Here is a 22,683-nt window from a genome sequence, read left to right as displayed (position 1 = left end):
ATAAATATAAACATTTTTGGTAAAATCATCATCTTAACTATATGAATGCGACCAACAAGAGAAAATGTAAGTCGACTCCATCTACTAAATAAATACTTCATAGAGTCTACTAAAGGAACAAGTTGGCTTTATGAAGATCCTTATATTTTTAAGTAATTATAATACCTAAATATCTAAAAGAATCCAAGACTTTAAAAGGAGTATTATCATATATAGAGACAGAATCATTTAAAGGAAACAATTCACTTTTACTAAAATTTATTTTATATCCTGAAAAATCTCCAAATTTATTAAATAATTTTAGCAAGGCAGGATAGATTGGTCAGGATTAGATATATAAACCAATAAATTATCGCGTAAAGAGCGATCTTATGCATGGTCTCATTCACAAAAATCCCATGGATATTTTTAGCCTCACGAAGAGCAATAACAAGGAGTTCTAATATTCAATTAAACAACAAAGGCCTTGCCTTGTCCCCCATGAAAGCTTAAAAAAAAGACCTACAATTGTTAGTGACAACAGTAGCAATAGGGGCTTTATATATCATTTTAATCCAATTATTAAAATTAACACCAAAGCTAAATTTCTCTAGAACATTAAATAAACATTTCCATTCAACGCGATCGAATGCTTTTTCAGCATCCAAAGATGGAACACATTGTGGAGTTTTAAAAGAGGACGAATTCACACTTTGTGGAGAGGAGATTCCATCCATTGAGGACCAACCAGTTAAGAGCCTCGGGTGATGGTACACAGAGAAGCTGAGAGACACCAAGAGGGTTCAAGAGACAGGAGAACAGATCAGCAGAGGTCTGATGTCTGTCGACAAGTGTGGCTTTCCTGGCAAGTTGAAGTTGTGGTGCTTGCAGTATGGACTGATGCCACGGATAATGTGGCCACTAACTGTCAATGAGGTGGCAATGTCTCATGTTGAGGCAATGGAACGGAAGATCAACAAGTATGTGAAGAAGTCGCTTGGAGTACCAAGCAGCCTCACCAATGTTGCAATCCACAGTAGCCAGACAAAGCTTACCATCCCAGTGCAATCCCTTGTTGAAGAGGTCAAGGTAGCCAAGGTAAGATCATTCTTGATGCTCCGGGACTCAAAAGACCCTGTCTTCAAGAACACCCAGCCGAATGTGAGATCAGGCAGGAAGTGGTCAGCCCGTGTAGCAGTTGATGAGGCAGAGTCTAGATTAAAGCACAAGGGGATGGTTGGGGCCATCCAGCTAGGCCGCCAGGGACTTGGATGGACAACCCACAAGTGGTGGTCATCTTCTACAGGTAAGGAGCACCGTGAGCTTGTAACACAAGAAATATGAGAGGTAGATGAGGAGAAGAGGTTAACTAAAACAGGTGGCCTGGCCAAACAAGGGGCTTGGACCCAGTGGAAAAGTGTTGAACAACGACATCTATCTTAGAATGTTCTGTGGCAGATGGAACTGCTCCACATTTCTTCTCTATGTAGAGCAGCGTACGATCTGCTCCCAACACCTGCCAACCTCAACCCCTGGTATGAAGATAAGACAGACAGGTGTGTTGCTTGTAGTGAGAAGGGAACACTTCAACATATCTTGAGTGCATGCAGAGTCAATCTTTCCAGCGGCATGTACACTTGGAGACATAACAACATTCTCAAAGTTGTAACAGAAGCGGTTGAGCAGAGAGTACTGCAGCACAACTTATCTCATGCCCCATGCTGCACAGAACATCGCATATCATTTGTGAAAGAAGGCTCCAAGTCAAGGGCGTACAGCATAGGCTCACGATCAAGCATACTTTCTTCAGCCAATGATTGGTGTGTCAAGGCCGATCTGGATGGGAAAGGCAGTTTCCCGGAGCAAATAGCTTTCACAACATTGCGTCCGGATATAATCGTATGTCTGACACCAGTAGAGAAGTAGTTATTGGTGAACTCACAGTCGCCTGGGAAGACAACGTCGATGAAGCCCATGAGCGCAAGTTAACCAAGTATGCAGAATTAAGATCAGAGTGCAGAGACAGAGGGTGGAGGGTGTCATGCTATCCATTTGAAGTAGGCTGCCGTGGGTTTATTGCGTTCACTTTCCAGAAGTGGCTGCGTGACCTTGGCTTCACTGGAAGAGAGATCAAGTCAGCCAGCAGGGCTGTAGCTGAGACAGCAGAGAAAGCATGGCGGTGGACCAAGTATGTCCAGAGGGGCAGATAGTCGGACAGTGTATACATCTTTTGCAAACCCTTCAGTAGTTGCATAGACACCTGAAGAGCAGACTATCTGTTGGGTGGAAGTGACCAACAACTCTGATAGAGGCAGATGCCAAGTTTTTAAACTCACCAGTGGTTGGTGGTGCTTTAGCACTGCTGGCCCACCACCTCAAGGGTGTCTTGATCATAAGCGGGCCAAAACTCCTGAAGACAGGTGGCAGATCAACTGATGATCCCACTGGTGATAGCACAGGACAGTTAACATCTTAGTCCAAGTGTATTCTGTAACTCTAATGTTAAGTAGTCTCCAAACATTTGAAAAAGAATAGCAACCCTTTATAAAGCCTGTTTGATCTTTAAAAATAATTTTATCCAATTGGCCATTATCTTTGACAGGATCTTCGTGTCGATATTCAGTAATGAAATAGGTCTAGATGAAGCACAGTCAGTGGGATCTTTATCTTTTTTAAGAATTAAAGAAGTAGAAGCCTCATAAAAAGCAGAGGGTAAGTCACCTTTCACAAAAGAATCCTTAAACATTTCCAACATATACGGAGAAAGCAACTTTCCAAATTTTTTATAAAATTCTACAGGATAACCATCAAGTCCCGGGGACTTACCAGATTGCATTGAAAAAATAGCTTTATGAACTTTGACTCCAGTGATTGGAGCATCAAGAGTGTTTTGATCCTCAACTGAGATTTTAGGAAAAACAATCTTTTGTAAAAAAGCATTCATTTCAGAGGAATCTAACGGACATTGAGATTTATAAAGTTCAGTATAAAAATCTTCAAAAATCTTATTAATTTCTTCATATTCCTGAGCCAAGGTACCATCTTTCTTACGGATATTCATGATTTGCCTTTGGCTGCAGACATTATTAATTGAGATGCAAGCAGTTTATTATTTTTATCTCCAAACATATAAAATTAGCTCTTTAACTTAAGCAAATATCCTTCAATGGGATAAGTTAATAACAGGTTATATTGTGATTGAAGTTCCACCCTTTGTTTAAACAAATCAATATTAGGGGAAATTTTATAGATATTATCTAAATCTTTAATTTGTTTTGAAATTCTATCTAATTATGCGTTAGTCTGTTTTTTAAGTTTAGCTGAATAAGAAATAATCTGACCACATAAAAATGCTTTAAATGTATCCCATATAATTAATTTAGATATACGCCCTATATCATTAAAAAGAAAAAAATGTTTTATCTGGGTTTCAATGAAACTGACAAAGTCAGAGTTTTGCAATAATATCTGAGACATGCGCCATGGTGGGCGGGCAAGAATGACATCATCAAATTCAAAAGACAAACTCAGAGGCGCATGATCAGATATAGCAATAGCATTATATTCACAATTTTTAACACTAGGCAAGAAATATTTTTTATAAATGTGAGAAGAAAGAATATTCTCTGTTATCGGTATGGAGATACCTCCACAAATCAATCAATCCAAAATCAATCAAAAAGGAATTAATAAATGACGCGGAACAATTTGGAAGTCACTTATTGGTTGATCAATCATTGGATTTGAGTAGCAGTTAAAATTTGGAAGTCACTTATTGGTTGATCAATCATTGGATTTGAGTAGCAGTTAAAATCCCCGCCCATTATCAGCACATATTCATTTAAATCAGGCAGTAAAGCAAATACCTCTTTAAAAAAAGATCATCTAAGTTAGGACCATACAAATTAACCAAAACAACTTTTCTGTTACAGATCGTTCCTTTAACAATTAAAAATCTACCATTAGAATCTGATTCAATATCCTCTTGAATAAATATATTAGATTTAATAAAAATAGACATGGCTTTGTTTTACTCTGAGAAGTAGAGTGGAATTGCAAACCATTCCACCAGCCAAAAAATCTATTTTGATCTCCTGCCCTAATATGTGTCTCTTGAGCAAAAATTATATCAGGCTGGAATCGGTTAATAATTTCAAAAGTCTTTTTTCGTTTAATAGGATGATTCCAACCAGGTACATTCCAACTTATTATATTAATCCGTTTAAATAACATACTATAATTTTATTCTAATTTGCGCAGACCACATACCAATATGGGATGGTCAAAAACGGTGGCGATGAGGATTACAACCAGATAGAAAATACGCATGCTCCAGAGCCACCCAATGGGAAAAAGCCCCTAACTCTAATCCCACCCTGCTTCCTGAAAACCCAAGAAAAAGGCAAAGTAAACGCCCTATGTGCTCTTTCTATAGCAGGCAGCTTTAATAAAATGGTTGGAAGTAAAGTGTGGAAAAGTTTACCAAAGTAAGCAGTTAGATCTCCATCTTCAGCTCCTTCTTGCAGTGCAACAATTCGTGAACCCAGTGATAAAGGTAATGGGAAAGGAAAGGTGCAAAATGAAAGATCTGATGAAATGCCATCGTGGGCTGAAGATATCGTTCGGACACTGAATTCAATTAAGGATCAGAATAGGTCAATTAAAGACCAACTGGAAAAGAATAGGAATGAAATGAAGTCATTTCTGGGAAAACTTAAAGACCTGGAAACTCAAGTTATTCCACATGAAGAGGAATTGAAGATAACTAAGCAAAAGTTGTCTGAAGCTACAACTCGTTTGGAAAGATATCAGGATAAGATTTTAGACCTGGAAACTAGGTCTGGCTGAAAGAATATACGAATTGTTGGGCAGCAAGAAGGAGCTGAAGATGGAGATTTAACTGCTCACTTTGGTAGGCTTTTTCACACTTTATTTCCTACCATTTTATTAAAGCCGCCTGCTATAGGAAGGGCACACAGGGCATTCACTTCGAAATTGAAGGATTCTAGTAAACCAAGATCTGTTCTGGTTTGCTTTCAACACTTTAAAATTAAAGATCAAATAATGCGACAGGCAAGAAAACAGAATGTTTAGATTTATGGAGTCTGAGGTCCGTTTTTACGAAGATTACCCGAGAGAGGTAATGGAACAAAGATCAAAATTTGCCCCTGGTAATGAAACAGGCATATGATAACAAACTGTTTCCCTCTCTGAGGTATCCGACAAGAATTAAAGTTTTTCCCGCTAATTCTCCTCCTCATATTTTTTTTGATTCAAAAGCTGCACTGGACTTTGTTCAAGCTATACTCGCCGCAGTTACTGACGCCGCTGCTGAATGAACTATCTGAAAGGTTGTTTGGCTAACTGTATACTATTCGCATTTTGGAAAGAAGATTTATGAAGGTCATTTGTATATTTCATTGAGAGACTAATTAAAGAAGACAAGGAGCGTTGTTCATTATCGCATATTGTTGGTTTTCCTTTGGAAAGAAGATTTATGGCTCAAGTATGACTGTAAATGATCATCTGAACATTCGACTGAGAAAAGAAGATAAGGGGATTTGTTCCTTTAATACTTGGTTTGAGTTTTTTGTTTTTTTTTAAATCAGCTAATTGGTAGTTTTTTCCTACTAATAGGGCTTTTTATATATATTTGGGATGGTTTAATTACTTATGATATTATTAATTAGTATTTTTGAAAATTCAGCTGGGTCAGATATACTATTTTTTTTCTGTTTTATTATAACATTTTATAATTGAATTTGAAGTTTTTTTTAGGGAGTCAATGTTAAACTTGAAGACGGCGCTGGTTTTTCTCTCTAAGAGATAACATTTTGGTTCTTTCTTGTTTATTAGATGATGGAATGTAAATGCTTTTCTTTGCTGAGACTTTGTTATCTTTTTTACAAGGTCACTCTACTCTTTTTACTAACTGGGAGGAGGGAAAGAAAATACAGATGGAGTGGTTAGTGGCTTTGAACGCTGCTTTTTTCTTAAAGATTTGCTGGGTGCGTCCTGGCTACTGCTGCATACCTGCATGCTTCGCGGCCCAGTATCGGTTGGCGGCCTGGAAGTTGGGGAGCACTGGTTTAAGGTGAACAACAAGGATGAGCCAGGAACGACAGACCGGTCAGACTGATATCCTCAGTGGAGAAGTGACTGGGGGGGAATTCTGAGGGACTGGATCTACCAGGAATTGGAATTGTGTAGACAGAATCTGATCACAATCAGTCAGCATAGATTTGTGTGTAGAAAGTGGAGCTTCTTGAATTTTTCTAGCTGTTTCTTGAATGAGTGAGCTAGAAGGACGATGTGCATAGGGATGTGGCTAACATCTGTATGGAGTTTAAAGGCCTTTGACAAGATCCTGCATGGTACGTGGTCTGTAAGTTTACATCTCATGGAATCTAGGGTGAGATAGTTCAGTGGATTCACCACTGGTTTGGATGTAGGAAGCAAAGGGTGGTGTTTGAAGGTTGTTTCTTGGAATGGAGCATGGTGACGAGCGGAGTTCTGCAGGGATCAGTGCTGGGTCTCTTTTGATTACTGTTTATAGAAATTATTCGAATGCCAGTGCACAAGGCTTGATCAGTAAGTTTGTGGATGACACAAAATTAAAGGTGCTATTGATAGCGAAAAGTTTGCCATGGAATACAGAAGGATCTTGATTAGTTAGGGAAGTGGGTCAATCAGTGGCAAATGGATTTCAATGGAGATGAGTGTGAGACGATGCATTTTGGAAAGTCAAATCAGAGGAGAATTATGACTGATCAGTTACTAGTGAATGTCGTGGAATGGAGGAATCTAAGATTCATTTATTTATCACATATACATCAAAACACGTTTGTGTTGTTTGTATTAATAACTGGGAGAAGCTAAGGATGTGCTGGGGCAATACACAGGTGTCACCACATATTCTGGTGCAAACATAGTAAACCCACAATCTTCAGCGGAACAACACAGAGCAAAGTAACAACATCAAAAAAACCTCTTTCCTCCCAACACACAAAGACGGCCTTCCAACCCAAGGTCAGGCCTCTGAGTCTGAGTCTCAGACAACGAACCTCTATCTTCCCCTGTGTCGTTGACCAAGGGCTTCAGACATCAGGCTGCTACTTGAGGGTGTCTGTTCAACCCTTGAGCTTCAAACTTTGGTATTAACCATGGTGACAGCACTGGAACTCCAGTCCCTGATCTCCGGAGTCACTGACTCACATACCTAGGCTCTTGTGCCCCCTGCTCACACACACATCTGATCCAGGGGCCTACAGCCCTTGTCAACCTTCTCCATGGTGTTTGCCAGCTCAAGGTTCATGAATGTGTTTTGTTGCACATCCTTGTTACTGGGCTTCAATCACAGAGCGGAGGTGTAATCTTTGGCCTGACTAGAATTCCTCAGCATCTCTCTCCCTAAACCCGACTCTGACCCCTAACTCCCTAAAACCATCCCTACGAACTTAAAAAAAAGCAACTATATCTGAGCAGAACATGGACCGAGACCAGTTCGGAAACAACTTGACATAGGAACAAAGATGCATAGTTTATGGAAAGTGGCATCATGGCTGGTAACAAAGGTGTTGAGCACATTGGCCTTGATTAGTGAAGGAACTGAGTCGAAGAATTGGGACGTTACGATACAGTTGTATAAATCATTGGTGAGGTCACACTTGGAGTACTGAGCACTGTTTGGGAAAACCTGTGACAGGAAAGAACTGAAAAGAGCAGAGAAGATCTACAAGGATGTTGGATGTCTCGAAGTTCTGAGGAATAGAGATAGGGTCACTCGGCTAGGTGTTCATTCCTTGGAACGTAGGAGAATAAGGGGTGACCAAATAGAAGTATATATAATCATGAGGGTGCAACAGTTTGTTCCCCAGAGTAGGGGGGAGGCAATATGAGAAGAGAGAGTTTCAGGGTGAGGGGGAAGCTATACAGGCTTGAGGGGCAATGATTTCACCCTGGGGTGGTGAGTCCATGCAACCAGCACCATGGGAAGTGGTTGAGACAGGGACAATGATATCATCGAGGAAACCTTGAGCAGGTAGATAGATGGGTGAGGCTCGGAGAGATGCAGACTGAATGAAGGAAATTTAGAATGCCTGTCTGGGGGCCATGGTCAGTGTGGGCTCATTGTGCTGAAGGGTTTGTACTGTGCTGTACTGTTCCATGTTCTGTTGTGCTGTATTGCTCTGTGATTCAATGGGTTAAAACACCTCCTCAGTACACATCTAGCAGTCTGCTGGTGTATGGCTTCCGGCCCTCAGCTCTGGCTTCGCAGCAGTGGCCCCTCTGTTTCCAGTGAGGGGATTCTGTGGCATGTGAGAATCGTGGGACTCACTGTTTTCCCCAGGTCCATAGCTCACCCTCTAGTACAGTATGTCTGTGTTATCCTCCAGCCCCTACACCATTTCCACTCACTGTAACCACCCCCAGTCCGTGCACAATTCCCATTCTCTGTGACCCCTCCGGTGTCTACACCCCTACTCATCTTTGTGACCACCTCCGGCGTCAACATCCCTTCCCTTCTCCATAACCTCCTCCACCTGTTATCCACTCACCGTGTCTCTGTCCCCTCATGATTTTACACACTTCCTTGTCTCCGAGATCCACTCTGGCGACTATACTCCTCTCCGTCTCTGTAAACCACCAGCAATTGTCTGTCACTTGTACGTCCCTCAAGATCTACCGTTGCTTGACTGATCTGAATTGTGAAAACCTGGTGGGTGTTCATCTCTGAGATCAGAGGAAAATTAAACACCCCCTCCCTTTCATTACTGATAACCTCCCTGAGTGAAATGTGCCTGGTGTGAGGCAGGCTGAGTGAGTACAGGTTCTCTGTTTTACGTTGCAGTGTTACAGTCAGGAGATGTCCATGAGAAGATTGTGAAGGAGCTGGACATCTACCCATGTGAAGGGCCAGGAGTTCCCTGTGTCCTGTTTGTCTACCGAGTGTCTCATGAAATTCAGGATCTTCAAAATGCTCTTCACTGGGTCACAGGTAGACACTCTCATCGTTTTTCACAGGTGAAGTGATCCAGTGGTATTTTCTCCCGAGAGTTCCTTTCCCCTGTGGGGACTTCTGACTGTTGTCTGTTCACTCCCTCATGGAGGAGGCAGGAGAGTGGGGTTGAGAGGGATAGTTAAATCAGCCAAGATGTAATGGAAAGCAGACTCGAATACTTAATAAGTCCATGAGATATAGGTGCAGAATTAGGCCATTTGGCCCATCAAGTCTGCTCCACCATTTCATCATGCTGATCCATTCTTTCTTTCAGCCCCAGTCTCCTGCCATTTCCCCATATCTCAAGTCAAGTCACTTTTTATTGTCATTTCAACCATAACTGCTGGTACAGTACACAGTAAAAACGAGACAACGTTTTTCAGGACTGTGGTGCTGCATGAATGCTACAAACACTACACTGAACGACATAAAACAACACAAAAACTACACTAGACTACAGACCTACCCAGGACTACCTCTTCATGCCCTGACTAATCAAGAACCTTAAATATACCAAATGACTTGGCCTCCACAGCCACCTGTGACAATGAATTCCACAGATTCACCACTCTCTGGCTAAACAAATTTCTCATCTCTATTCCACAAGGACACCCCTCAATTTTACAGCAGTGTCCTCTGGTCTTGGACTCCACTACCATAGGATACATACTCTCCACATCGAGTCAATCAAGGCCTTTCAACATTCTGTGGGATTCAATGAGGTCACCTCTCATTCTTCTGAATTCCAGTAAGTTCAGACCCAGAGCCCTCAATGCTCTTTATATGACAAGCTTTTCAATCCTGGAATTGTTTTCATGAACGTCCTCTGCAATGGCAGCACATCCCTTCTTATAAAAGGGGCCCAAAACCACTCACAATTCTTCAAGTGAGGCCTCATCAGTGCTTTATAAAGCCTCACCATTACATCCTTGCTTTTATATTCTAGTCCTCTTGAAATGAATGCTAACATTGCACTTGCCTTCCTCACCAATGACTCAACCTGCAAATTAACCTGCACAAGGTCTCCCAAGTCCTCAGATTTTTGAATTTTCTCACTAGTTAGAAAGTAGTCTAGCTGTTTATTTCTTCTAGCACAGGTGAAGTCATTCAGTGATAACATTTGCCTGAAAATACTTCCTTTTTGGGGACTTCTAGTCTCTGCTGGCTCTTCCCTACCTGAGGAGCACACTAACAGTGTGTGTGTTCCTTGGGATTGAATCATTTGTGAATCGAACATGCACTGATGCAATGGCTTTCTGAAACATAGAAACATAGAAAATAGATGCAGGAGTAGGCCATTTGGCCCTTCGAGCCTGCACCGCCATTCAGTATGATCATGGCTGATCATCCAACTCAGAAGCCTGTACCAGCCTTCCCTCCATACCCCCGATCCCTTTAGCCACAAGGGCCATATCTAACTCCCTCTTAAATATATCCAATGAACTGGCCTCAACTGTTTCCTGTGGCAGAGAATTCCACAGATTCACCACTCTCTGTGTGAAGAAGCTTTTCCGAATCTCAGTCCGAAAAGGCTTCCCCTTTATCCTCAATCTGTGACCCCTCGTTCTGGACTTCCCCAACATCGGGAACAATCTTCCTGCATCTAGCCTGTCCAATCCCTTTAGGATTTTATACATTTCAATAAGATCCCCCCTCAATCTTCTAAATTCCAATGGGTATAAGCCTAGTCGATCCAGTCTTTCATCATATGAAAGTCCTGCCATCCCAGGAATCAATCTGGTAAACCTTTTTTGTACTCCCTCTATGGCAAGGATGTCCTTCCTCAGATTAGGGGACCAGAACAGCACGCAATACTCCAGATGTGGTCTCACCAAGGCCTTGTACAACTGCAGTGGTACCTCCCTGCTCCTGTACTCGAATCCTCTTGCTATGAATGCCAGCATACCATTCGCCTTTTTCACCGCCTGCTGTACCTGCATGCCCACTTTCAATGACTGGTGTATAATGACACCCAGGTCTCGTTGCACCTCCCCTTTTCCTAATCGGCCACCATTCAGATAATAATTTGTTTTCCTGTTTTTGCCACCAAAGTGGATAACCTCACATTTATCCACATTAAATTGCATCTGCCATGAATTTGCCCACTCACCCAACCTATCCAAGTCACCCTGCATCCTCTTAGCATCCTCCTCACAGCTAACACTGCCACCCAGCTTTGTGTCATCCACCAACTTGGAGATGCTGCATTTAATTCCCTCATCTAAGTCATTAATATATATTGTGAACAACTGGGGTCCCAGCACTGAGCCTTGTGGTACCCCACTAGTCACTGCCTGCCATTCTGAAAAGGTCCCATTTATTCCCACTCTTTGCTTCCTGTCTGCCAACCAATTCTCTATCCATATCAATACCTTACCCCCAATACCGTGAGCTTTAAGTTTGCACACTAATCTCCTGTGTGGGATCTTGTCAAAAGCCTTTTGAAAATCCAAATATACCACATCCACTGGTTCTTCCCTATCCACTCTACCAGTCACATCCTCAAAAAATTCTATGAGATTCGTCAGACATGATTTTCCTTTCACAAATCCATGCTGACTTTGTCCGATAATTTCACTGCTTTCTAAATGTGCTGTTATCACATCTTTGATAACTGACTCTAGCATTTTCCCCACCACCGATGTTAGGCTAACCGGTCTATAATTCCCCGGTTTCTCTCTCCCTCCTTTTTTAAAAAGTGGGGTTACGTTAGCCACCCTCCAATCCTCAGGAACTAGTCCAGAATCTAAAGAATTTTGAAAAATTATCACTAATGCATCCACTATTTCTTGGGCTACTTCCTTAAGCACTCTAGGATGCAGACCATCTGGCCCTGGGGATTTATCTGCCTTTAATCCCTTCAATTTACCTAACACCACTTCCCTACTAATGTATATTTCCCTCAGTTCCTCCATCTCACTGGACCCTCTGTCCCCTTCTATTTCCGGAAGATTATTTATGTCCTCCTTAGTGAAGACAGAACCAAAGTAGTTATTCAATTGGTCTGCCGTGTCCTTGCTCCCCATAGTCAATTCAGCTGTTTCTGTCTGTAGGGGACCTGCATTTGTCTTAACCAATCTTATTCTTTTCGCATATCTATAAAAGCTTTTACAGTCAGTTTTTATGTTGCCTGCCAGTTTTTTCTCATACTCCTTTTTCCCCTTCCTCATTAAGCTCTTTGTTTTCCTCTGCTGGACTCTGAATTTCTCCCAGTCCTCAGGTGAGCCACTTTTTCTGGCTAATTTGTATGCTTCTTCTTTGGAATTGATACTATCCGTAATTTCCCTTGTTAGCCATGGGTGCATTACCTTCCTTGATTTATTCTTTTGCCAAACTGGGATGAACAATTGTTGTAGTTCATCCATGCTATCTTTAAATGCTTGCCATTGCATATCCACCGTCAACCCTTTAAGTGTCATTTGCCAGTCTATCTTAGCTAATTCACATCTCATACCTTCAAAGTTACGCTTCTTTCAGTTCAGAACCTTTGTTTCTGAATTAACTCTGTCACTCTTCACCTTAATGAAGAATTCCACCATATTATGGTCACTCTTACCCAAGGGGCCTCTCACGACAAGATTGCTAATTAACCCTTCCTGATTGCTCAATACCCAGTCTAGAATAGCCTGCTCTCTAGTTGGTTCCTCGACATGTTGGTTCAAAAAACCATCCCGTATACATTCCAAGAAATCCTCTTCCTCAGCACCCTTACCAATTTGGTTCACCCAATCTATATGTAGATTGAAGATGATATTGTCCCGCCCAGTTGTATCTGTCGAGGGGACAGAGGTTATTATTGTGATTGGAGGTGTGTATTGGTGCACAACAAGCTCCCACAAACATCAGTGAGGCAATCTACCAGGTATTCTGATGAAACATTGTCCAGGACACACTTGGGCTCCCTGGCTCTGTGTGAAGTGCTGTATTTGGATCTTTCTGTGCACCAGACTGGGGGATCTGGTGATTGGGTTGAAAATCCCTGCGCTGTACCTCCTGTGGGACGTGAGTGCCTGTAGTGGGGTGGGAAGACTGCCTTGTACACAGACAGCATCAGCACAACACCACCCAGGCACACAGGGGGGCAGGAGGGTGGGCACATCCCCAGGTGGAAGGTGCAGAGGTCCTGAGGACTTCTGCTGACGGTTGGCTGTTCACTCCCTCAGGGAGGAGGCAGGAGATTGGGATTGAGAAGGATAGTTAAATCAGCCAAGGTGGAATGGTGGAGCAGACTCGATGGGTCAAATTGCCTAATCCTACATCTTATGGTCAGTGTAATACAGGTGATTAGTTCATTGTAGGAGAAGGGGACGAGCTTTCCTGTAATGCCTTCCTGATCCATAACATATTCTGCCATTAAAGCATACAGTCGTTATTGTGATGGGAGTTGTGTATTGCTGCATAGCAAGCTCCCACAAACAGCAGTGAGGTGATGGATTGGAGATCCCATTGTCTGGGGCACAGGTGGCTTCCCTTGCTGTGTCTCAAATGGTGTGTGTGGACGTTTCTGTGCAGCTGAGTGAGGGAGGGGTTTGGGGCTTGACTGAAAATCCCAGTGGAGAAATGGTGCCTCTGGCAGTACTGTACGTCCTTTGGCCCTAGTGAGTGCCAGTAGTGGGATGGGAGGGCTGCCCTGTACACACAGAGCATCAACTGGACACAGACAGGGGCAGGAAGGTGGGACATCCCCAGGGGGAAGGTGCTGAGCTCAGGGCTGATGTACCCAGTGGGTGGGACACACACCCATCCCACAGCAGCACCCAGACACTCTGTTACTCTGTGTTGTAGGAGGCGGAAGAACGCAGAAGGAAGGCATTTGTGCCGTGATTCTGTTGCAGAAATCCCGAGATGTGGGAGAGGGGCAGATAAGGACCTATCCAGGGTTATTCCATGAGGGAACACCAGTTCATCGAGTACTTTGGAGAGAAACCAGCGGTATTCTCAAGAGGAGGTCAGCTGACTGCCATTGTCCAAATACGATTCGGGCCATCCGACAGAGTCTCAGTGACAGAACCAGATCCAGAGAACATTCCTCCCCCGGTGGGTAAAACCTGTCTCTCCCTGTCACGCCTCACGCTTCAGTGAAACCTTCCCACATGCAACATGACGGTTGTGCCTGATTGGTGTCTTGGGTGGGAAAATGATGGAACAATAGCCGGTCAGTCAGTGACTGCTGCGGGAGGGAGGTTTGGAGCACAAACGTCCTTTGGTACTGAGGTCACTTTAGCACCAACTCCCAGTTTACATGCTTCTGACTGATATGTGTGCTTTCCAGTAGGGCAGAGCGAGTATCCGCCAGGCAGTGAGACTTTAGTGGTGAGTGAACAATCGGCTTCCTCGATTTCTTCAGGATGCAGCCAAAGGAAGAGCAGCTGGAACTCGGAGAGGCTTCAGTGTAACAGTGAGAACGCAGGCTTGGGGCTCGACCCGAGAGATTGGGGCAGGAGCTGAGAAATGTCAAGTCTGCAGAGGCAGTATGTTCCTGTCGAAATGGAGAGTAAACCTGTCAAGACAAGAGTTATTCAGACTTTGGTCAAGAAAAGTATGGAAGGACAAGGTGCAATTAGGTAATTTGCCAGTGAATCCCTTAACGTCACATGACTAAGAATACTATCGGAGGAAAAAGTGAGAGGGTGTGATGTGGATCTCGGAGATAAAGTTAAGGAAAATACCAATAAATTCTGTAGTGGTTAGCTCAAAATTTGCAATGGTAGCCAAGTATGCACAAATCCCACTACTGTCTTTAAGGTGTTTGCACTTTCTCCCCATGACTGCAGTGAGTTTCAACTGGGTTTTCCAGTTTCCTGCCACATTGCCAAAAACCTTAGTGTTAGTAAGTTGCGGGCACGCTACTTTGGCACTGGAAGGAGATCTAAATGATCTAAATCAGACCTGCAGGGCAATTCTTTCACCAATAGGGCGGTGAGTATATAGACCGAACTGCCAGAGAAAGTGGGTGCAGCAGGTACAATGGTATTATTGAAGGGGCACCTGAATAAATGCATGGAAAGGCAGGGTAAGAACGGATAAAGTTGACTGCAGGAAATTGGGATCATCCAGCTGGGCATAGTGGTCATCACTGACTCATTGGGCAAATAGTCTCTATCTTGTTGTATTAGATGATGGGCTGAATGGCTTGCATTGTCTACATCCCTCTGTCTCCAATGACCTACCCTAGGTCCCTGTGTCATACCCTAGATCTCTGTGTGTGGCCTCATAAAGAGAGGCCCCACCACTTCCAGGGAGGGTTTTCTGAGGAATGTATGAGTTGAGGTTCGAAATGTCTTCCCCAACTTCCATACCTCGCCTGTAGCTGTGTCAGTTTCATTCCTGACCCTTACAGCCTCTAAATCTACTTCCTCTACACTTCTCCCATCTCTTTGATGCCGAACAGCACCTATACCACTCTCCATCACTGCAACGCACAACAAACTTTTTGCTTTCACTTTCCACTGGATCTCCTGTACCCCAGACTGATCCTCACTGGTTCAAAGCCTGTTCTCAAGGCACAGGACACCCATGGTGGTGGGTGTCCATCTCTGAGCTCAGAGGAACATTAGACTGGTGTGAGGCAGGCTGACTGAGCACAGGTTCTGTGTTTTACAGTGCAGTGTTACGGTCGAGGAGACGTCCATGAGAAGATTGTGAAGGAGCTGAAAATCTGCCAGTGTGAAGGGCCAGGGGTTCCCTGTGTTCTGTTTGTGTACAAAGTGTCTCATGAAAATCAGGATCTTCGAGATGCCCTGCAGTGGGTCACAGGTAAATACACTCATCTTCTGTCAGTCTGTGATTCCACCTAATGAAACCTTACCCTAGAGTCCTCTTGTCTTTTGTTTCCTTTTCTGGACCGCTGCCTCTTGTGCCTCTCTAAGGCACAATAATTATTGTGCGTGACCCTGTGCATGTTTCCATTGTAGTGGAAGGCACATGCATTGTCTTACCAGGTCTTACCTCTACAAGAGGGGTCCCCAACCTTTTTCGTACTGCGGACCGGTTTCATATTGACAATATTCTTGCGGACCGGCTGACCGGTGGAGGCGGGGGGGGGGGGGGGGTGTCGGCGGCGGTAGGGTTGCCGACGTACAAGAGTAGCAGTCAAATATGTTGGGTTTACCCCGAGAAAAACTACAGTGACCATGAAACCTTGCGCGGGCACCGTTACGCATGCGTTTACGTGCCGATTTCTTAAAAATTGTTTTTGCCGATTCTGTTCGGCGGGTGGGGTGTTATTCACGACCGGAATATAGGTGATAAGTGGCTAATACACTCAATTTTGTTTCTGAAAGGGTTTATCTAACGGGTTTAATATTAAACACAGCACATATTTTCCTGGCATGAATATAGCAATAAGACAATTATCAGGGGAGGACAGGGGAGCTTGAAGTGTTGAACGAACTTCCAGTAGAAGTGGTAGAGGCGGGTTCGATATTATCATTTAAAGAAAAATTGGATGGGTATATGGACAGGAAAGGAATGGAGGCTTATGGGCTGAGTGCAGGTCGGTGGGACTAAGTGAGAGTAGCGTTCGGCACGGACTAGAAGGAGTGAGATCGCCTGTTTCCATGCCGTAATTGTTACATGGTTATATAAGTCACTTATAATAGCATCATAACATTTTTAAGTAATGTTTGGATATCAAACACACTGCGCATATTTTCCTCGTATGAACATATAAAATCATTGCAACGCACCAATATCGCTGAATCAGTGGGAGCCCTGGACTTGTTTCCCTGCAACAAGACAGTCCTATGGAGGGGTGATGGGAGACAGCGATACTCGAAGGAAGTTCCTTATGTCCAGTCTATTCCGCAATTTAGTTTTCGTTGCATTCATTGCAGAGATATGTTGGAAATGGAAGCAATGTTTTCAGTGCTTTCCTGACTATCTCAGGATATTTAGCCTTGACCTTGATCCAGAATGCCGGCAGAGATGTTATGTCAAACATACTTTTCAGCCCGCCGTCATTTGCAAGCTCGAGGAGTTGATCTCCTTCCCGCGCTGACATGGATGACGCGCGGGTAATGACCTCGCGTGTGTTCAAGCTCAACAGTGGGCGTGACAAGGAATGAGGAAAGTTGCAGCTGACTCCTATTGCCAAATCATATCGTTTCCTCGCGGCCCGGTAGCGCATGCTTTGCGGCCCGGTGGTTGAGGACCGCTGCTCTGTAATACACAGGAGTTTTCATTGTGATGGGAGATTGGTGCATAGCAAGCTCCCACAAACAGGAGAGAGGCAATGAACTCGGAATCCTGTTAAAAAATTCTGTGGGTCATGGTTGGATTCACTTGTCTCTGTCCAAAATGATGTTTGTTCATCTTTCTGTACCCCTGAGGAGAGCTGATTGTTGGGCTGAAAGTCCCAGAGGAGACAGAAGTGGGGGTGGGAAGACTGACTTGTACACAGACAGCATCACCGCTACACCACCCAGACAAAAACACACTCACACTCACACACACACAGTGGGCACAACCCAGATGGAAGGTGCTGAGCCCAGGGATGATGCACCCTGTGGGTTCCTGCAGTGGGTGGGACACACACCCCTCCCACAGCAGTACCGAAATCACTCTGTTACTCACACCCCTCCCACAGCAGTACCTAAATCACTCTGTTACTCACACCCCTCCCACAGCAGTACCTAAATCACTCTGTTACTCACACCCCTCCCACAGCAGTACCGAAATCACTCTGTTACTCTGTGTTTCAGGAGGTGAGACAGTGCGGAAGGAAGACATTTGCTCTGTGATTCTGTTGCAGAAATCCGGAGATTTTGGAGTAAACAAGATGATGACTGATCCAGAGTTATTCCATGAGGGAACCAATGTTTTTCAGATATTTTGGACAGAAATGAGTGTCACGTGGACAAGTGCTGATGAAGGCCACGCAGTGATTCAGACCGTCAGACAGACTCTCGTCGACAAGACAAAATCCAGAGGAGTGTTCTGTCCCGGTGGGTAAAACCTGCCTCTCCCCGTCCACATGTCAAGTTACACTGTAAACTTCCCATATGGAATGTGTGTGTCTGGGGTGGGAGTGACGGGAGTCTGTCAGAACTATATCCCAGTCAGTCAGTGACACACTGGGATGGGGGCATGGGAGGGAGGGAGTGTCAGAACGGAAAATCCCCATCAGTTCTCGGGTAAACTCAACGCCATCTCCCAGGTTACAGGTTTCTGATTGATGTGTGTGTTGTGCACTAGGGTCGAGCAAGGATCAGCAGGGCAGTGAGACTCTCTCATTGTGCAGTGCACCTACCTTGATGTGCAGTGAGCAACCAGATCTTTTGACGTCTTCAACCTGCACGCAAGAGAAGAGCGAAAAGAGCTCAGAGAAGCTTCAGTGTAACGGTGAGAAGCAAGGATTGGGACACGGCTCGTGGCGTATCAAGGGTGTAGGTGTATTGTGTTCCTCTTGTGTACAGAGCCTAGATGGTTTGGGAACCCGGGCTGATGAGAGAGATTGAAGTTCCAGTCAAGAGGAGAGGCAAACATACATTGTGTTCACAAACAGGAGTCCCGAAGAAGGGTCTCATTCTGAAGTATCGGCTGTACTCTTTTCCATTGATGCTGCCCGGCCTGCTGAGTTCCTCCATCATTTTGTATATGATACATTGTGTTTAATTTGGGAACAAGTTCATCTCTTGATGATTACAAAGATATAAAGGATGCACTTGAGATAAATCTGGAGGGCAAAGTGAGGGTATGAAATGGATCTGACAGACAAGATTAAGAAAAATTCTATAGCTCAGTTTCTAAAGCTCAGTAAAGATTAAAAGCATGGTTAGTCAGAGAGGAGTTCCTGTTGGGGATCAGCAGGCTGTCTGTAACTTGAGGGGACAGATAGGTTGAAATTATAAGAAATATTTCTTCTCAATTGTTGCTGAACTGATTTACTGAAAATCGCAATTGCTCAAGAGATGAGGGAATCAGGGGAAGACAGATTGGGGGACATACATATTCCCAGGGAGAAGGTATTTGCAGCTTTACAGTACATTTCTAGTGGATAAATCCTAAGTGCTTCCTGGGACTCTTGAGATGGAGCAAGTAGGGTGAAACTATAACAAATATTTCTCCTCAGTGTTTGCTGAACTGATTTACTGGAAGTCACAATTGTTCAAGAGGTGAGGGCAACAGGTGAAGACAGTTTGGGGGGAGAAGGTATTTGCAGCCTTACAGTGATTTCTAGTGGATAAATCCCCAGGGCCTTACTAAGTGCTTCCTGGGACTCCGTGGGAGGCTAGAGAGGAAACAGTGGAGGCCCTTAGGGGGATACTTGCTTCATCGTTTGTCACTGGGAAATGATGCCACAGAGGAATGGAATTAGGTCACTGTTGTTCCGTAGTTTTAAGAATGATGGAAAGGATAAACCAAGGAATGACAGACCAGTGAATTTGACTTCAGTTGTGGGGAAGTTAGTGATGGGCAATTGGAGAGATAGGATGTTCCAGTATTTGGGAAGACAGGGACTGATTAGGAGGAGTTTGCATGGTGTTAATGGAATTTGTTCAGTTGAACCTCTTTGGAGCTGTTTGTAGAATGACCAAAATTGTAGATGAGTTTCAGGCTGAAAATGTTGTCCATTTAGCAGAACCTACAAGAAGGCCTCGCATGGCAGGATGGTTTAGTAGGAAACGTTCCAGGAAATCATGGAGAGACAGTTCGGCAGATGCAAAAATATGAGAGATATACAAGCTTTGGTCAAGAAAAATATGGAAGGACATTGTTCAATTAGGTCAGGGGTCCCCAACGTTTTTCGCACTGCGGACCGGTTTCATATTGACAATATTCTTACGGACCGGCCGACCGGTGGTGGGGGGTGGGGGAGGTGGTGGTAGGGTTGTCAATGGACAAGAGTAGCAGTGCAGTCAAATATGCTGGGTTTACCCCGAGAAAGACTACAATTACCATGAAGCCGTGCGCGGGCACCAGTGCGCATGCGTGTACGATTCCCACCATCCCCCCCAATCGTTTTTGGCGATTCTCTTCGGAGGAGGAGGTGGTGGGGGGGTGTTAATCACTACCGGAATATTGGTGATAAGTGGCTAATGCACTCAATTTCCTTTCTAAAAGGGTTTTTCTAACGAATTTAATATTAAACACACAGCGCATATTTTCCTCGCATGAGTATAGTGATAAGTCAATTATCAGGGGAGGACAGGGAAGCTTGAAGTAAGTGTTGAATGAACTTCCAATAGAAGTGGTAGAGGCAGGTTCGATACTATCATTTAAAGAAAAAATGGATAGGTATATGGACAGGAATGAAATACAGGGTTATGGGCTGAGTGCAGGTCGGTGGGACTAGGTGAGAGTAGCTTTCGGCACGGACTAGAAGGGGAGAGATGGCCTGTTTCCATGCTGTAATTGTTATATGGTTATATAAGTCAATAGCATCATAACATTTTAAGGAACGTTTGGATATTAAACACGCAGTACATATTTTCCCCATATGAACATATAAAATCATTGCAACACACCAATATCACTGAATCAGTGGGAGCCCTGGGCTTGTTTTCCTTGACGGTCCTATCGAGGAGTGATGGGAGACAGTGATAGTCGAACGGGGTTCCTTATGTCTATTCTACTCCGCAATTTAGTTTTCATTGCATTCATTGCAGAGTTATGTTGGAAATGGAAGCAACGTTTTCAGTGCTTCCGTGGCTATCTCAGGATATTCAGCCTTGACTTTAATCCAGAATGCCGGCAGAGATGTTATGTCAAACATACTTTCCAGCCCGCCGTCATTTGCAAGCTCGAGGAGTTGATCTCCTTCCTGCGCTGAAATGGATGACGCGCGGGTCATGACCACGCATGCATTATGGCTCAACAGTGGCCGTGACAGGGAGTGAGGAAAGGTGCAGCTGACTCATATCGCCAAATCATATCGCTTCCTCGCGGCCTGGTAGTGTACGATTTGCGGCCCGGTACCGGTTCACGACCCGGTGGTTGGGGACCACTGAATTAGGTCATGTGCCAGTGAATGCTTTAATGCCAAACGACTAAGAAAACAATCGGGAGTGAAATCATGAGGGCAAAGGAAGAGGGTGTGAGATGGATCTGGCAGAAAAGGTAAAGGGAAATCCCAAGAAATTTAGTCATAGTCGTAGACATAGTCATACTATATTGATCCCGAGGGAAATTGATTTTCGTTACAGTTGCCCCAACCAAGAGTAGAGTATAAATATAGCAATATAAAACCATAAATAATTAAATAGTAATATGTAAATTATGCCAGGAAGTAAGTCCAGGACCGGCCTATTGGCTCAGGGTGTCTGACCCTCCAAGGGAAGAGTTGTAAAGTTTGATGGCCACAGGCAGGAATGACTTCCTATGACGCTCTGTGTTGCATCTCGGTGGACTGAGTCTCTGGCTGAATGTACTCCTGTGCCCAACCAATACATTATGTAGTGGATGGGAGACATTGTCCAGGATGGCATGCAACTTGTACAGCATCCTCTTTTCAGATACCACCGTCAGAGAGTCCAGTTTCATCCCCACAACATCACTGGCCTTACGAATGAGTTTGTTGATTCTGTTGGTGTCTGCTACCCTCAGCCTGCTGCCCCAGCACAAAACAGCAAACATGATAGCACTGGCCACCACAGACTCGTAGAACATCCTCAGCATCGTCCGACAGATGTTAAATGACCTCAGTCTCCTCAGGAAATAGAGATGGCTCTGACCCTTCTTGTAGACAGCCTCAATGTTCTTTGACCAGTCCAGTTTATTGTCAATTCGTATCCCCAGGTATTTGTAATCGTCCACCATGTCCACACTGACCCCCTGGATGGAAACAGGGATCACCGGTGCCTTAGCTCTCCTCAGGTCTACCACCAGCTCCTTAGTCCTTTTCACATTAAGCTGCAGATTATTCAGCTCACATCATGTGACAAAGTTTCCTACCGTAGCCCTGTACTCAGCCTCATCTCCCTTTCAGTCATATCGTGAGTAAAAGGGTGGTTACTAAGTGAGTAGATCACTTCAGACATTAGCAGGGTTACTTATGTGTTGACCTGCACGACATGGGTGAGATTCTTAATGAATATATCCCCTTTTTCACTGAGGAGATAATCCTGATTACTTAAGAGAATTAAGTAAAGATGTTTTGGAGACTGGTCATATTTCCAGAACGGGTGATATTTGCAACCTTGCGGTGTATTGGTGGATAAATCCCCACTGACAGAGCAAGTGCTTCCTTGAAATTTGTGGGTGGTGAGAGGAGGAATTGTGGAGTCTCTTGATGAGATTATTGACTCATCGTTTGCCACCAGAGAAGTTGCAGAAGACTAAAAAGAAGCTCATGTTTGGTAGTTTGAGAAGAGCAGGAAGTTCATGCCAGGGAATGACACACCAGTCAGTGTGAAATCAGAAGAGGGGAAGTGGGCGGAGTCAGATTAAATAGAGTCAGCACGGCTTTCTGCATGAAAAGCCCTGCTTATTGAACAGTACTGAAGCTATTTGAAGAGATGACTAAAGTGGCAGATATGGACAGGGCAGTGGACGTTGTCTATTTGTAGTTGAGCAAGGCCCTTAACCAGGTCCTGCAAGGTAGGGTAATCTGGATGGTTAGGAATCCAGTCAAGATTGGTGGATTCACAATTGGTTTGGAGGACGAAAGCAGAGGGAGGTGGTTGAAGGTTGTGTTTCGGAATGGAGGCTGCTGATGAGCTGTGTTCTGCAGGGATCAGTGTTGGGTTTCTTTCATTACTATT

General features: G+C 44.1%; 1 protein-coding gene across 9 annotated transcripts in view; it reads left to right on the top strand.

Annotated features, from left to right (window-relative positions):
• The window catches only part of LOC140201644 (uncharacterized), a 53,247-nt gene that overhangs the window by 5,421 nt on the left and 25,143 nt on the right, over positions 1 to 22,683 (top strand). For 3 of the 9 annotated variants that reach the window (XM_072266084.1, XM_072266081.1, XM_072266085.1), the window contains exons 3-7: positions 8,810 to 8,977; positions 13,766 to 14,017; positions 15,584 to 15,736; positions 17,683 to 17,925; positions 18,176 to 18,322. In XM_072266084.1, the coding sequence (XP_072122185.1) occupies positions 8,810 to 8,977; positions 13,766 to 14,017; positions 15,584 to 15,736; positions 17,683 to 17,925; positions 18,176 to 18,322 (963 nt within the window). Of the gene's footprint in view, positions 1 to 640; positions 1,078 to 5,889; positions 5,945 to 8,809; positions 8,978 to 13,765; positions 14,018 to 15,583; positions 15,737 to 17,682; positions 17,926 to 18,175; positions 18,323 to 22,683 lie in introns of all 9 variants that reach the window. The other 6 variants (XM_072266083.1, XM_072266080.1, XM_072266082.1 and 3 more) reach the window with 4 other exon arrangements.

Source organism: Mobula birostris, chromosome 8 (genome assembly GCF_030028105.1).
Source record: "Mobula birostris isolate sMobBir1 chromosome 8, sMobBir1.hap1, whole genome shotgun sequence".
Classification (NCBI taxonomy): domain Eukaryota; kingdom Metazoa; phylum Chordata; class Chondrichthyes; order Myliobatiformes; family Myliobatidae; genus Mobula; species Mobula birostris.
Note: the sequence above shows the minus strand (reverse complement) of the source record. Positions and strands in the feature narration are given on the sequence as shown.